Genomic DNA, 14,712 nt, shown 5'->3' on the forward strand with positions numbered 1-14,712 from the left:
GTTGAACTGCAGCAGCCGGCCATAGCAACAAGGCCGGCCAGGGCGCGGAGCCGGTTTAGGATTTATCATTTTTCTTTTTTTGAAATGTAAAGATTTAGGGGTTTTCCTTTTCGAATATCTACCACCTTGACAAACCAGGACTCTTGCCCAACATAATAACTATAGAAATTGTACTGAGCAAGCATATATGGAAGAGGTATCATCAGGCAGCATTCCAACAATACAGTAGCAGCTCATCGTATTGCACCCTCTTATTCATGAAGCTTTACAATTCCCACAAAAGAAAAAAGGATCCACCACGTACTTGTACAGTAAAGAGCTTAAATAAAACCCCACCTGCAAGTACCAAATACGTATACAATGTCCGACTCTTTTTTTTTCTTTCCTTGAAAAAAGAGAGAGGGGCAGAACACAAATAAAGTCGGAAGATGCAATTTATTTCAACAGAAAAATCAATCTTTGTCTAGATACATAGTACGACACAACATCTCGCCTTCCAACCGTATGGACCAAACCTTCCTTGCTCATCTGTTCAAGCATTAGATGATGCTGAGCCAAACCAGCCGTGTGAATTATGCAGCCAATCTGGGAGGGCTGTGATGAGATGCAGCTTTCGCGTCCATCAAGTTTGCACTCCCCGCTCTTGCCACAATCTGGACATGCTCATTGCTTTTTGGTTCACTTTCTTGAACCACGTGCTGCTGCAAGGTGATCCTGGAAAAAAGGAAAAGCCACCAGAGTTAGTCATACAGGTTTAACATACAGATAAGGTTGCTCAGACAAAGACTTCAGTTCACAACAAGAGTTGGCTACAATTGCAGAAGAAAATTAAATCAAGCAAGATTGGTACAAACAATGCTTGAAGCAGCGAGCACCATTATGATTCAACAGACAGTTCAATCAACAAGCAGCCTTACCATTGAACTACATGGTTTTGGTTCCAACACAAACAATCAGGGAATGATGCAAAAGAAATGACATTATTCTTTCAGTTTCTTACTACAGTTCTACCAGCTTCACCTCATCATGTCTCATTATTACCCACATTTCATGACACTACATGACCATGTTTTGTCAGGTATCAAGCAAATTTCCCCCCTGAACAGCCATACTTTTTTCCCATTTCCTATAGGCTATGCCCTCCAAAAGTCCATACTGGCCATCTACATCCAAAAGCCCCAGGGGGCTCACAAAGTGAATTTGAAATTTAATGACAAATACATCCGAATGAAAATCCAACTTTTTTCAAACCAAATCCTACAAACCTCGCTACCTTACAAATCAATGAACTCTTAATTAGATACATGCATTATTAGCAAAGTTAGAATATCCTAACTTTACTTCAAGTTGCAAGTGAATGCAAGAAACTAATCACTACTCACTAGATAGAAACACGTACCGAGACAAAATCAAAAGCTCTAGTGTCATCTTTCTTGGAATTGCTTGTCACTGCAACATGATTTTGCGGTTGATTACTTGAATTGAAAATATCTGGAAGCACTGATGCATTTCCACTATTCATTGGATCGAAAGGTGAATTCCCAACTCCAGCATTGAAATTTCCAAAATTTTGCAGTAGCTGCTGCTGCTGAGCAAGAAGAATCCCCATGGCACCATAATTTAACTGTTGCCCAGGAAATGACTGATTGAGCATCATATGTTGAGGCAAGCTGTACTGCAAGGGAACCTGTTGCTGTTGGTAAAAGGAGTTCTGACCAAGAATGCCATTCAATGCTGCAGCACCTGCCATGTTGCTGGTCTGATTGTTTGTGTCAAAGAACTGCGAGCCATTGAGGTTGCTATTGGGCTCTGCTTTAACAGCATGCTGAACCTGGTCTGTTCCATTAAGGTTCAAGCCAGCCATCAGATCATTGACAGTTCCTTGGTCAGTAACACTTCCTTGGATGAAAGGATCAGGGTTGCTGCCAAAGATATCCGGTAATTCATTTTTGTTTGATGATGAGCTATCAGGCATGGCAGCTGATGATTTCTCTTCTACTGTCAACCCTGAGAACAGATCATTGTTCTCCTTAGTCTCTGCCTCGTGGAATGATACATCTGCAAATGGATCACTTCCATTACTATCAGCAGGGACACTTGTATCAGCAATAGGTTCACCACCAAGCAAATCATCAACTGAAGAAACATATGCACTGTTCCCAGTGTTCTGTCCATTGCTTTCCTGTCCAGAACTAGTTCCGAGATCATCTTGATTGCCTGTATCAATTAAATCAGGCATCTGAACAGGTGGGGGCATTGCAGCTTTTGTTGCTGAAAGATTTGTGGTCCCAGTAGGCTGTTCCCCGATCAGCATATTCAAGACCTAATAAAAGTAATATACCTTATTACACATCAATACTTGCCATGAAACAAGCTTTCCCGAATAAAAAAATGTGGTTAAAAACTATTGAGCCCAATTTTGTAGTTTCGAGGAACCATAAGGCAAGTTTCTTTTTTAATTTGGATGATGGACGAATAGCATGCAGAAGTCCACTTTAAAAATTCCAGTTTTCCAAATAGACTCACCTTTGAGGCTCTCTCTCTAAGAGAAACCTGTGGCAGCTCAGAGCATTTAACTACCGAAGCTGTGTTCTCAATAAAATATGAAGCGATGATAGAATAAGGATCAGTATCCTGTTTCCGTACAATGGCTTCCAACACACAAATAGCCTTCATGCGAACCTGCGAAGTAAACAAATATAATGAATACTAACGCAAATCTAATGAATTATTGGAAAAGCTTCCTGGAATTGCTTTAGTTTACTAGAAGCATGCCAGCATATGATCTAACCATTTTAAGTGAAAGCTGTGAAGTAATACTGTATGAAAACTATTCAACAAAGTGAAAAGTCAGCAAAAACTAAAGACCGAGAGAACATATCCAGTACAGATGAGCTAACCCCTGAAAATCATTTGGTTCAATAGTTGGCCTGTATATTAGTTGCAAGGCAAACCAACCATATAGCTCCACTCACAAAGTTAAGTTTTGCTGCTGGCTGCCTAATGATAATATCAGGACTAATCTGCCAGCCTATTGGATTTTTTTCCTCGAATACACAGGAGATCTGCACATCATTGCATTAAGAAGAGAATTATGGAGTACGAAACACCCAACACAACACCACCTTTGTTGGATAAATAGGCCAAACATATCAGTAACTGCAATAGCAGTCATGCTTGCGTAAAACTCACTGTTCTCATGCAAATAGGTCTAACGTCAACATATTTCATCCAGCTATTCGACAATAAATTATGGCAACTTTGAACATTGAGTTAATAATGCTTTTTATCCATGAACTCTATTAAACATCAAATACCACAATACAAAAGCACGGTATAACATCAACGACAGTCATAGCATAGTTGGTCAGGGTCAGAATGAAATTGATCTATTTCATCTGTCCAAAATGAGGATACTGCATATTTCTCTTCTATCTAATGTTTTTTTCCCTTCGAAACTACAATGCCTTAAAATTTAATCATAAAATTCTGCATATCTTATTGCAATTCCAAGAATTCCTACATTAGCTATCAAAATTCACAAGTGCCTACATGAAAAACTTGAATCATCAGCACAAAAGAAAGATTTACACTGCTTTTCAGGAGAGTTAGGAACCATCACTTGGCACTATTTTTATACTATTTGTTAGCTCAGTGCATGTGGATATTAAGGGGTGAAATGAAACAGTAATGAGTGGTCCACATAAACTCACCTGCCATAATGGAGAATTCAGTTTGTTTTCAAGTGCACGGCTCAAAGCGACTGCATCCAATTTGGAAGCTTCTGTCAAAAATATCTGCAGAGCATCTCGTGTAGGTTGCAATCGCACACCACTTGCAGTAACAATTGTCTCCAAAAGTCTCTCTTCGCGAGTCTTAATCCCTGGTTGACTTGAGCTAGTATCATCAGTCGGTGCAGAACTGGAAGGAGTTGGACCCCAAGAACCAGATGCCACATTCTTGGAAGCACCAGATGAGGCACGGCTCTCACTTTGAATTTCACTTGGATCATACCGACCGTATCTTTCAGATTCTGTGGTCAAAGACCTACGGAGGTTAGGGCTCTTGTATGTGCCACCATTATCATTTGTCATCATTGCATGTGCTGCAGCAAAGTTGCTCAAACCCTGCTTAATGGATGCACTTCCAATACCCACTACCTCGCTGAGTTCACTAAGGAAAGACTTCTTGTCATCCATTCTAGATGGTTCATAGTTTGTGTTTCCAAAGCCCTGTATACGCTTGCCAAGACTTTCTGTTGCAACAGCAGGTTTAGGGTCCTCGGTGGAGAAAATTGCAGCTATAGCCTCGTTCGCAGTTTCACGGACAGCCTTATTAAGGGCATCTCCTCTTAAGGGATCAGGGTGGCCTCTGTAGTGAACAAGTTGGCGCATAGCAGCTGAGTGCCTTTGCATCTCCCTCTTGAAATCAGTACCAGATTTTCCAACTGAGTATTTGATCAACCGTAAGGCCTGTATAGCAAGTATAGATGGGGTTATATACTAATATACTATTGAGCTGGAAGAATGGATGATAAATTTTTTTTAAAAAAAAAAATTGAGCAACCAATGTACTTGAAAAACAAGATGAAAGTTAGTGCATCTACAAAATCATTGCAAACATTTGTAATCTATAAATCAGAGACAACATAGGGAACTGAATTCAAAACTAATCATACCAGCACAAAATCTAATTCAATTTCGTGTTGCCACTAGCAGTGTTAACAAATTATAATGTTATAAATGCCTAATTTACACAGCTCATGAGCAATTGAACAAGTAGTCAGACAAATGAGTTGGAAACGCCGCCCAAATCCTCCTCCCCAGCTACACAGCTAATGAGCCAGCCGATCCATTAACCCGCGGTTGAGTAACGAATCAAGCTTGCACATGCTTATTCTGTGGCCACATCAGATTGTGCATTCCATGAGAAGCAATCCAAACAGCCCTTTCAAAAACTTTCTTCTCAGATCGGATTATCGGAAGTAGATGCTCTAGGGATCGGAACAGCTAGACATCCTCGCCATCATCCCCCACCTACGCTGCTACGCACGCACCCTCACCGGCCAGGCAGCCAGGTGAATCCGATCGGTGCTCGGCACACGCACCTTCTGCTTGACGAGGGGGCTCTTGTTGTCGAGGCGCTTGAGGACGAAGTCGGCGACCTCCTTGACGATGCTGGCGTCGGAGGCGCGCAGGAGCTCGCAGATCTCCTCGAGCTTGTAGACGGGGGCGACCTTGTCGTCGTCCGCCGTGACGCCGTCCACCATCCGCGAGCGCCAGTAGGACTCGACCGCCCGCCGGCTCTGATCCATGGCTGCCCCTGCCCCGATCGGAGACGGAACGGATCGGAGGGCGGGGGCGATCTGGGAGGGCAGGGAGAGGGGGGTGGGCGGCCGTGGACCGGGTCCCGGCGTGGACGAGGACGGGAGCCGGGAGGGGAGGGTTGGTTTCGACTCGAGGGGTGAGCGGCACGTGCCGCCGGAGGGAGAGAGGACGGAGGAGGAGGAGGTGGATCTGTGGAAGGTTCTAGTGGCGGGTCAGCCTCTGCTCGCCTATACCGTTTCGCTTTCACGCTGCTTCCTTTCCTTCCCACGAGGAGAACGAACCGGCCACAAGCTTCCTGATCCTGTCTCCCTCCGTTGGATCATGTGGCTGCCATGCTACGGCTACCCCCCACTGAATTACTGAAATTCTTATGAACTCACTGAATTCGTACTGAATTCAGTTGAGATTTGAGGTTTGGAAGCTTTTTTTTCCTTTTTGTTCCTGTACAAGTACAAAATAGCCCACCTGCTTTGCTAGCCTGGCACTCCTGGCCTGCATAGAGCATTTTATTAACCAAACACCCGTCAGTTTCGAACCGACCCCATATTAACCAAAGCTTCACCGCCTCACCGGTGTTCCCTGCAGTTCGTTCATCAAAAGAATTGCAAATTGACACAAGTTTATATTATCACAATTCACAACCTACACAACAAATCAACCGTCACAATCAACGACAAAAAAAAAAAAAGATGATACAGCTCTATTCTATTCTGCAAAACAGGAACCATGCAGATGTAGCTCCTGCTTCTGGCTCTGGCAGTGGTTGGCGATGCTTCAATTACATTCTCAGCTCGAAAACAATGTTAAGCTATAATCAGGAGATCAAAATTAATGTACATTGTTTTTATCTATATCAGTACGCAGCAGCCTCTTGGATCTCATCAGCTTCCTCAACTACCAGCTCGTCCTTGAATAGGACCTTCAGGTGTGGCAGGACCTTTGGCAAAACCGGCAAATCCACGAGGTTTACGCTCATCAGGTCAAAGGCAATGCACGTCTTCTCCATGTCGACCTCGTCAATAACTGGGATTTTCGGGTATCGCTGGCTGAAGTGGGTCAAAATGATCCGGTATGCTCCAGCCGATGTGCCTACTTCTATTGCCTCCTTTGTTGTACTATGGTTCCTCGCAATCGCTTCGTCCTTCATACTGTCCTCGAATGTTGCCTGATGAAGTAGAGTATAACAAAGACAGCTAAGAACAGGAAACAACACCATATTCTAATGTCATCTACCATCAACAATAGTTAGAAGAGAATATTGTGCAGCTAACAATATGATACAATATCTGCAGGATTAGTTTATTACGGTACAATGGTGCTTGTGGTCCAAATTAGTTAGAGCAGCTGTGTGGACAGAGGAAAGTGGAGAATTATTATCATATATATTGCACTTTTTGGAAGCCAGCTGCCATTTAGACTTGGAACATAGCAATGACCCTCGATGCCACTTATTGCAAGAAAAGCTGTGTGGTGTGCTGAAGCTTACCTCATGTATTAGCACTGTGGCATCTCTGGATGCATCTATAAGAGCTGGACAGGGTCTTGTGTCGCCAGAATATACAACCTTCCAGCCTGGAATAACCTTTCCAGCACTGTTCACCTTCTCCATGGCTCTCAAAACAACGCCAAATGCCTGTGGACAGTGTACTACAGGGACACTGTACAGAATCTCCAAACCTGATTCCAGCAGAACCTCTTTAAAATTAGCAAGAGCTGTGGTATCCCTTGGACTTGCAGGCTTCCTGTTGTAGTTCTCCATTCTACTGCCAGGGGCAAACATGGTGTTCTCCAGTTGAGGTGTGGCTGATCCAGTAACATTTTCACTGAGAAAAGCCTCAACACTAGGCTTCAAAGTATGCCTGCAGTCTAGGAATTGCATGTCAAGATCTTCAAGCGTTGAATATGCATTTAGGAATCTCTCGAGTGGTCTTGGTCCAATCACAAGCAACGGTTTATGAGGCATCCCCTTTAACAATTTAGACCTTAGAGCTAGAACTCTAGCTAACCCTGTGTGGTGATCAGCATGAATATGGGAAATCCAAATACACCTCAAATTTTTTACAGCTTCATCAGCACCATTTACACCAAACCTATTACATTAAAAGACAGCATACTCCCGTATGAGTTCATGACTAGAACTTATATATCAGTTAATGCAGTCTTAGAATATCTGCAAGTACTAACCTCCTTTTTAGTTGTCCTAAAGTTCCTTCACCGCAGTCAAGAAGTATACCTCCTCGAGCAAACAAGTTAATATATATGGAACTTACGTTCCGATATTTTGAAGGCTGGGATGAACCTGTACCCAAAAATGTAATCTCCATATCTTCCCTCGTTGCATCCTCCACACAACAAGGGATCTCTTGATTGTCCCTTGGATGCTTTTGGAAAATAGTGCCATCATCTAGCTTATCTGATTTTTGATTGATCCATGGCTCTTCAACCATCAGTGTATTTTTATAGTTCACATTATTTTGCCAGAATTTGTGAACCTGTTCAGGAACTTCTCTAACCTCTGGGATCTCGGATACAAGCTCTTCTACAATATCCTTGTAGGTGAACAAGCTTGGAATAGAAGCACTATCCAACCCAAGTTGAGCATATGGACGCAGATGAAACTGCAAGAAAAAGGACATTAATAATCAGTCATATATTGAACTAAATAAAATTAAGTTGAACTTGCAGTTAGTTTCAAAGACACATCAGCACACTCATATGTATCCCTCCTTCCCTCAGCATCTTTTAATACATTCCTCCTTGACTGAAGAGTCTTTACATATCTCATTGTCATAGTTGATGCCATTGCATATCATGGAAAAGGTATAAGATGTTAAGGATCAACTTTGAAAATTATTCAAGCTATAATGATGGTAGAGATCCCAAAAAAAAATTTAGTCAGGAATTCGACCTTTCCAAGTGTCATGGTAGGAAAGCTGAATAATATGATGCTCAATAAAAAAAGTAACTAATAACTCTCCAGACAGAATGCCAGATTACTGTATATGATCAGATAACAGGTGCTGACACGGACACAGTGATACAGCAAGGACAAAGGCACAGAATTACCTTGAGCAGATTTTGCGCAAACACACTTCCACAGATTTCCGATGAAGTCCTCTGAAAGACCAACAGAATATTTTACATCTATAACCAGCAGTAGTGAGACATTCAAGGCATTCTATAGGCTACTGGAACCTACCTTATCATTCTCCATGACATCATTTGCAGGTTCCACAGACCAAAATCCAGAGGATGGGAAGAGCTGAGGGCATACAAAATTGAGGCGCGATGATATCCTTGCACTACCTTTCAAGATTGGAATTTCCATGTTTTTACTGCATGGATCGAAGAAGGGAAAGTAAGATACCGGTTGCATGAAACCAATCCGCCAAAAAACATGGCACAAACTGAGCGTGCAACTTAAGCAGTGGCATGGAACATATTTTTCCCATAACATATAGTAAAGTAAACCCTAAGAAGAAGCAGTCACTAACATAATCATTTTAATTCATCTGTGTTCAACATTTCAATAAGTGAAATCTGTTCATCTGTTGTTTGTGTTGCAACAGAGTAGTTAACTTTGAATTAGCAAACATTGTCAATAAAGTTCAAACTGAAGTAAAAATCTATACTAAGAATGCGCTTCAGAAAAAAAAAAGACAAATGTAACTGAATCGTACATTTCATGTCCTGCCATAATATGTTGTGTTGCACCAAATTTTTTCATCCAGTTCTGATAGTCAACAGCTTTAGTCACAGATGATGGACCTAAGTGGATTATACAATTTACTGTCTTGCCACTCTTTGTTGGGTCCGAAGAGTCTTCATAAAAGCAGCTAAGGGATTGCAGTGAGAAAAGTTCTGGCATATGATATTGTGTAGGGCAATCCACCAGAAGAACAGTTGGTCCAGGAATTGACGGGCCAAGAACATCACTTGGATGAACCTAGAGGTTAATTGACAAACAAAAGGAGCTTTAGATGAGAAATTCAAACCAGATAAACGGTGTATGTAACTGATATTCAAACTTATATTGAAAACTTACATTATCCTAAACATTTTAATGGTATCTAGGGTAAAGCATCAGATTCTCAAAGGTGCCACTACAGTTAATATTTATACTTTCATTGTTAGAATAGCCAGGCCATAATTAATGATTCCATGGACAACTAGTATATGCTTTCATACAGTAGTTAGGCAACATCAAACTTAACAGACTCCAAAGATCTAACAACATTGGTTCAATAAGAGGCAGCAGTAATCTCCTAGACAGCACAAGCCTCATTCAAAAGAGAAGGTGCAACAAAAGAGATAACCAAGTTGTCAGCTATATATAAGTTTATACAGAACTAACCATTTCGTCAAACTTATCAGACTGCACTGAGTTCCCAAGTTGAAGTTCACGATACTTGGGCCCAGGCTTCAGACCAAGGGCAGCAGCCTTAGCAGGGTCAAACTTTCCCTTAATATCTGGCAATTCACACGCATAGACTATAGCAGTATCACCTGGCTTCAAGTCAATATCATTCAAGCTACCAGCTCCATTGTGGTACTTAGGTTTGACAAACATTGCTGATATCCGAACTACTTCATCATCAAGAATAATAACGGAGTCTTTAGGTTGTGAAGAAGATGCACTCCGTTCAGCACCAAAGCTATGTGTGTGAAGCATTGCTCTATTTGGGATAAAAGATCTCATTGCCCCGGCTAGAAAGTCAAGGTCAGAAGGGCCCCATATGTTCACCTGTGTTGTCAGTTAACAGGAAAAGGACTACAATTAGTCTCCTGAAATACATTTAATGCTGGATGCATGAGTAGACACCAAAAAAAGGAAGTAAACACACCGACATGCCCTCGTCTCCTATGCCTGCTAGAGTTAGCACCAGGCCTACAATGTTTAATGCAAATAACGATGTCAGGACAGTGTAGCATCAGCACGCCAAGCAAAACAAATAATCAAGTTATTAGATAAAAGCGGTTAAAAAATAATACCTGGCAGCCCCCCTGCAGTTTCTGAGCACACGCGAGTCAAAAAGATATGGTCAATCTGGAAAGCGGGGGATTGTTTTGTAAGAAAAGTTGACATTTTACAATACTATGATAAATAAGATTAGGATATAAGAAATTTAGAAACAAGGCAATGAATGTGAGTGTTGAGTAAGGTGGAGGGCATTCCACTCACATACCTTTGATAACTTAATCTTGTGTTCAGTACAGAAACGTTGAAGACCCTGTCAGATGGCAAGATTGGAGTTTAATCAGCACATAATGGCAAAAGCAAGATGAATGTTCTCCAGATCTTTAAGATGAATCTCATATTCACTTCAGCTCAACATAAGACCATTATTTTCAAAATCCTTTGCACAACAGCTCAAAAAAGAGAAAGAAATAAATTGTGTTTTCAGCTAACTACAGTTGTTAGTTATTTTCAGGGTGTACAATTATTAGTTATTAGCTTGTGCGAACAAATACAATGGAACCATATCACAGCAGAACATACCTCGCCGGCGTTAAATATAAACCTTTGTTTGTCAAAGAAGAGCAAAATTGAAGGTGAAGTGTCCTGTGTGTCCATCCCTGTACCAAGAATCTGCACGGCAAGAGCGAAGGGGTGTAAGACCAGAAGAAAACAAAAAAATGGCAACAGTTCCCGTTCCCATGGGTCAGTTCAAGGGAAGAAATTGCCTTGAACTAGATGTTTGGTTCAACCAAACCAATGTAGTGAATTAGCAATAGGACAACTCCATAAGGCCACAAACAGCACCCTTGTGCAAGGCTTACAAATTACAACAATATTATTGAGCATCCTGAACTTTTATGGTTATTATTGATCAAGTGCTTTGATGTTTCTTTTTTCCAATGGAATGGGCACCATATCAACAGATTACAACTAAAAGGTATACCAACAGAAGTTACATGCTAAGGACTTATGGTCCGGATTCATGCTATACTAATTTAACTCCACTAATGCGATGCATTTGGGATAGCATCTTGTCTCGTGCTCAAAACGTTTAGCTAAGAGAAGCAAATGCAGCCTCTGGAACTAAGTCACGGTATTGCACGAATGATCCAACCCAAAATAAACCCAAACTAGTATGGTTATTAGAACGAAATCGAGCTGAATTGGCGCCATAGTAAGCAGAGACGGCCCTGGGGAAAATCAGTCAGTCTCTCTCACCTGCACGTAGCAGGTGGTGTTGACGGGGTTGAGCTTGCGGGTCTTGAGCTCCATGCTACCGCGCTTCCCGCCGTCATTCCCCTCAGCCCGCTTCCTGTTGAAGGCCACCTCCTTATCCCCACCGCCGGCCATCTCCTCCCTGGGCGGCTTCCTGAGCGTGCTGCTCCCGCGGCGGGGGTGGTGGTGGCGGCGGTAGGCGAGGGCGCGGAGGCTGGCGGCCCGGCCGAAGGAGGGGGAGGAGGAGGTGAAGAGGCGGCGCGAGAGGTGGAGGAGCGGGGCGGGGGCTAGGGTTTGGGAGAGGGGGAGGAGGAGGCGGAGAGGGGCCGCCACCTGCGGCATGGCTCGCGGCCACCTGCTCAGCTGGGCGGTTTTATTGCGTCGGCGGCGGGGTTTTAGGGCGGAGGGGCAGCCGAGCCGAGCCGGGGACAGGGGTGGATTAGATTTTTTTTTCCTCTTCTTTTTTTCTCCTTTCTATTTATACTTTTCTCATTTCCAATCATTTGCCATACATGGCTGCTCGAATTGCAACATTTGAATCTTTGGTGTTAAATTTTCTGTACATGGCCCTTGTTGATCTTTCTTATCTCTTTGCATTTTATATCTATCTACTTCGCGTAGAGTTTTCCTCATAGTCGAATCAAATTTACTAAAATTTAATAATAATTATTGCTTGCTGATGATATGTGCAGCTGTGCTACTTACTCTATCTATGTGTTTTAGTTATGTATATACACAGTCATCAAAAGAAAAGACATTTAGCCATGAAAAAAAGAGGGAAATTAAAATTTGTCAAGGAGAATAAAAAAATAAGGAACGGTCAAATTTTGCTCTGTTTGTTTCTAAGGTCAACGGTGGCCCAAACAGGCCCGGTTGAGGAACATACTATACTAGACTACGAAACTAGTTCTTCTGTTCCTTTTAAAGGTCAAGGGTGGCCCAAACCGGCCCAGTTGAGGAGCATGTTACAGAGGTTCAGAAGTTCAGAGCTGCTCGTCGGATGATTCTGCTCATATGTCCTTTCCTAGTGCCCCTTTTTGATAAAAAATAAAAAAAACAGGTTGTTTGGTTTCATGCTTCCTTGGAGTACAAGTTCAGTTAAGGAATTATTGACTGATTGTTCTTGTGATAGCGTGTAATTTCACCGCAAGTTAAGGATTTGATGTGGTCGATAACTTATGTTTGAATCAGAGAGATAAATGGCGTGCTTGCTTCCCGACCGTGGCTCGCCACGCCACGGCCAATGGTGTGGCGTGGTCGGGGATCAAACAGAACCCAAAATAAAGTCGTAGACTCTTTGGTCCGGTGATGGTGAAGGTTGGTGGTGCTCACCCAGTACATTTAATTTTTGATGGTGAAGGTTGTCGACTGAAGCAGGCACCTAGCTAGGCCATGGTTGATGCTAGAGCTTCAGAGTAGCATGTCTGTTGGAAGTGGACATTCTTGCAAAACGTAAGGCATCTCGAGAAGTCCTCGGAGTACGTACTTGTTTATTAGTTTGGAATTCAAGCTTTAATAATCTGGTTGGATTTGGATCCCTCCGTTAACTGATACATCAGTGTTCAGTCTGATTACTGTACTGATATCAACAGTTAGGGCTAGTGCGTTGTCGATCAGTGTTTGTTTCTCATTATTCTTGCATACAAGTTGACATCTGTGTCCTTGTACGGGTAGTATTCCCTTTCCAAAAAAAATTAAAATGAAAAGTGGGGAAAAACTAGGAAGCAAGATGTCAAAACACCCATTCAAGAGAACAAGATGAAAGGAAAACACCCTGTATGACTCGATCGCTGGACACACAAAAGCTTCAATTGCTGGAAATGTCTATCCCTGAAGTACGTAAAAACATCTTGCAGAAACAACAGATCCCCTTCCAGTCTTTCACCAACTGATCTGAGCTGTGATTCCCTTGCAACGTTCTCAACGGTTTATCTTAGGCCCTCTCCAACGGTAAGAGATAGGTGCTAGCTCAAACAGCACGAGAGAGGCGAAAGAACTGATAGCAGAGCAGCTTCGAATAACGCAATGTGAGAGAGCTAGCGTTTTTTCCACTGTTCATCGATTAAAAAACTCTCTCAGCTGGCTTAGAGCTAGAGGGCCTGTATTGATATGTACGCATGTCTCCTGAATTGAAGCAAGGATCCGGCAACCCGTTCATCAGGTTCAGCAGTAACTACTGTATACAGGAACTGAAAATTGATCTATAATAACTAGGCTGCCGGATGAGATCCAACCCAGTAACTTGATGTGACGGCTGTGATCTCGCGTGCAGGCTGGAAATAATCTAATTAATGGTGATGATCCAAGTCGACGCATGCAGCTGTGTCTTTATGCACCTCGTGTCCATATGAATCTTGATCTGCAGGCTGCGGACAGTAAAATGTAATGCGCTGGTACTTGCACTATTTCCTTATCGTTTTGGAATTTGGATGGAGCAGATCATATACACACGAAATTCACCAAGATTATTCGAATTCGCACCTACTAGATGGCTAAAATTGACTGAGATAGCATTCTCCGTGCGGCAACGGTTTCACTTTCACATCATCCAACGAAGCTTAAACCCCTTGTGCGCTTCATCGAGGGAAGGAAAATCAACACATCATGTAAGATAAAGATCGGAAATGTGCACAAGCTGGATGGGCAAGACAGAATTCAATTGGAGTACTCTATCTATCAGGAAGCCAAAGGCAACACAACATGAAACCCTAGCCAACCAAGAAATGGGGCAATAACATTTTAGTTTCTATCTGCGCGCTAAACAGTTCTGTGCTCGTTGCAGCACGATAGACGCCTGTGCATCCATATATACCAATAAACAATCACAAATAAGATGTAGTCCCTCCGTTCCGCGAAGAGTGTCCTTTTATATTCTAAAATCAAATTTGTTCCACAAAAAATGTCCTTTTACCTCCTAGTAAGTGCTTGTTTGGGAGCACTCCACTCCACCAACTCCAAAAATTTCGCAGCCAAACGCATCTAGCTTCAGCAACTCCGGCTCCAGGAAAAATGTGGAGCAGGGGGTAAATCCACGTTTTTTTGGAGTACCTCAAGAGGTGCTCCAAAAAACCCCTTTTCAGACTTCCTCGTGGAGTTGGTGGGTATTTACCCACCATTACCATCGATTGCACATACCGATTCGATCCAAAAAGAACAGACCGTCATTCTCCCCGTCACCCCTTTCTTTCTGCCCGACGTTCCTCTTCCTCC

The 14,712-nt window shown here is 42.6% G+C and overlaps 1 protein-coding gene across 1 annotated transcript; it reads right to left on the bottom strand.

Moving 5' to 3' along the window:
• Positions 1-209: 209 nt before the first annotated feature.
• On the bottom strand, positions 210-11,877 carry LOC101762991 (tRNase Z TRZ3, mitochondrial). The gene is made up of 16 exons (XM_004967334.3): positions 11,506-11,877; positions 10,828-10,917; positions 10,514-10,558; positions 10,320-10,374; positions 10,172-10,215; positions 9,682-10,071; positions 9,008-9,273; positions 8,527-8,662; positions 8,394-8,444; positions 7,512-7,945; positions 6,814-7,417; positions 6,196-6,492; positions 3,714-4,472; positions 2,527-2,682; positions 1,400-2,323; positions 210-714 (listed from the first exon to the last, which is right to left on the bottom strand). The coding sequence occupies exons 1-16, from the start codon at positions 11,842-11,844 to the stop codon at positions 679-681; spliced, it is 4,626 nt and encodes a 1,541-aa protein (XP_004967391.2). The 5' UTR covers positions 11,845-11,877; the 3' UTR covers positions 210-678.
• Between the last annotated feature and the right edge of the window lie 2,835 nt (positions 11,878-14,712).

This window comes from Setaria italica, chromosome V (genome assembly GCF_000263155.2).
Source record: "Setaria italica strain Yugu1 chromosome V, Setaria_italica_v2.0, whole genome shotgun sequence".
In the NCBI taxonomy this organism is placed as follows: domain Eukaryota; kingdom Viridiplantae; phylum Streptophyta; class Magnoliopsida; order Poales; family Poaceae; genus Setaria; species Setaria italica.

What these genes read in the sequence shown, in the direction of transcription:
- LOC101762991 (XM_004967334.3), bottom strand. Translation starts at nt 11,844, where the DNA reads ATGCCGCAGGTGGCGGCCCCTCTCCGCCTCCTCCTCCCCCTCTCCCAA. An exon ending in TGAATTCTCCATTATGGCAG is followed by an intron (nt 2,683 to 3,713) that starts GTGAGTTTATGT and finishes TTTACTTCGCAG; the next exon opens with GTTCGCATGAAGGCTATTTG. An exon ending in TTAGAGAGAGAGCCTCAAAG is followed by an intron (nt 2,324 to 2,526) that starts GTGAGTCTATTT and finishes TACTTTTATTAG; the next exon opens with GTCTTGAATATGCTGATCGG.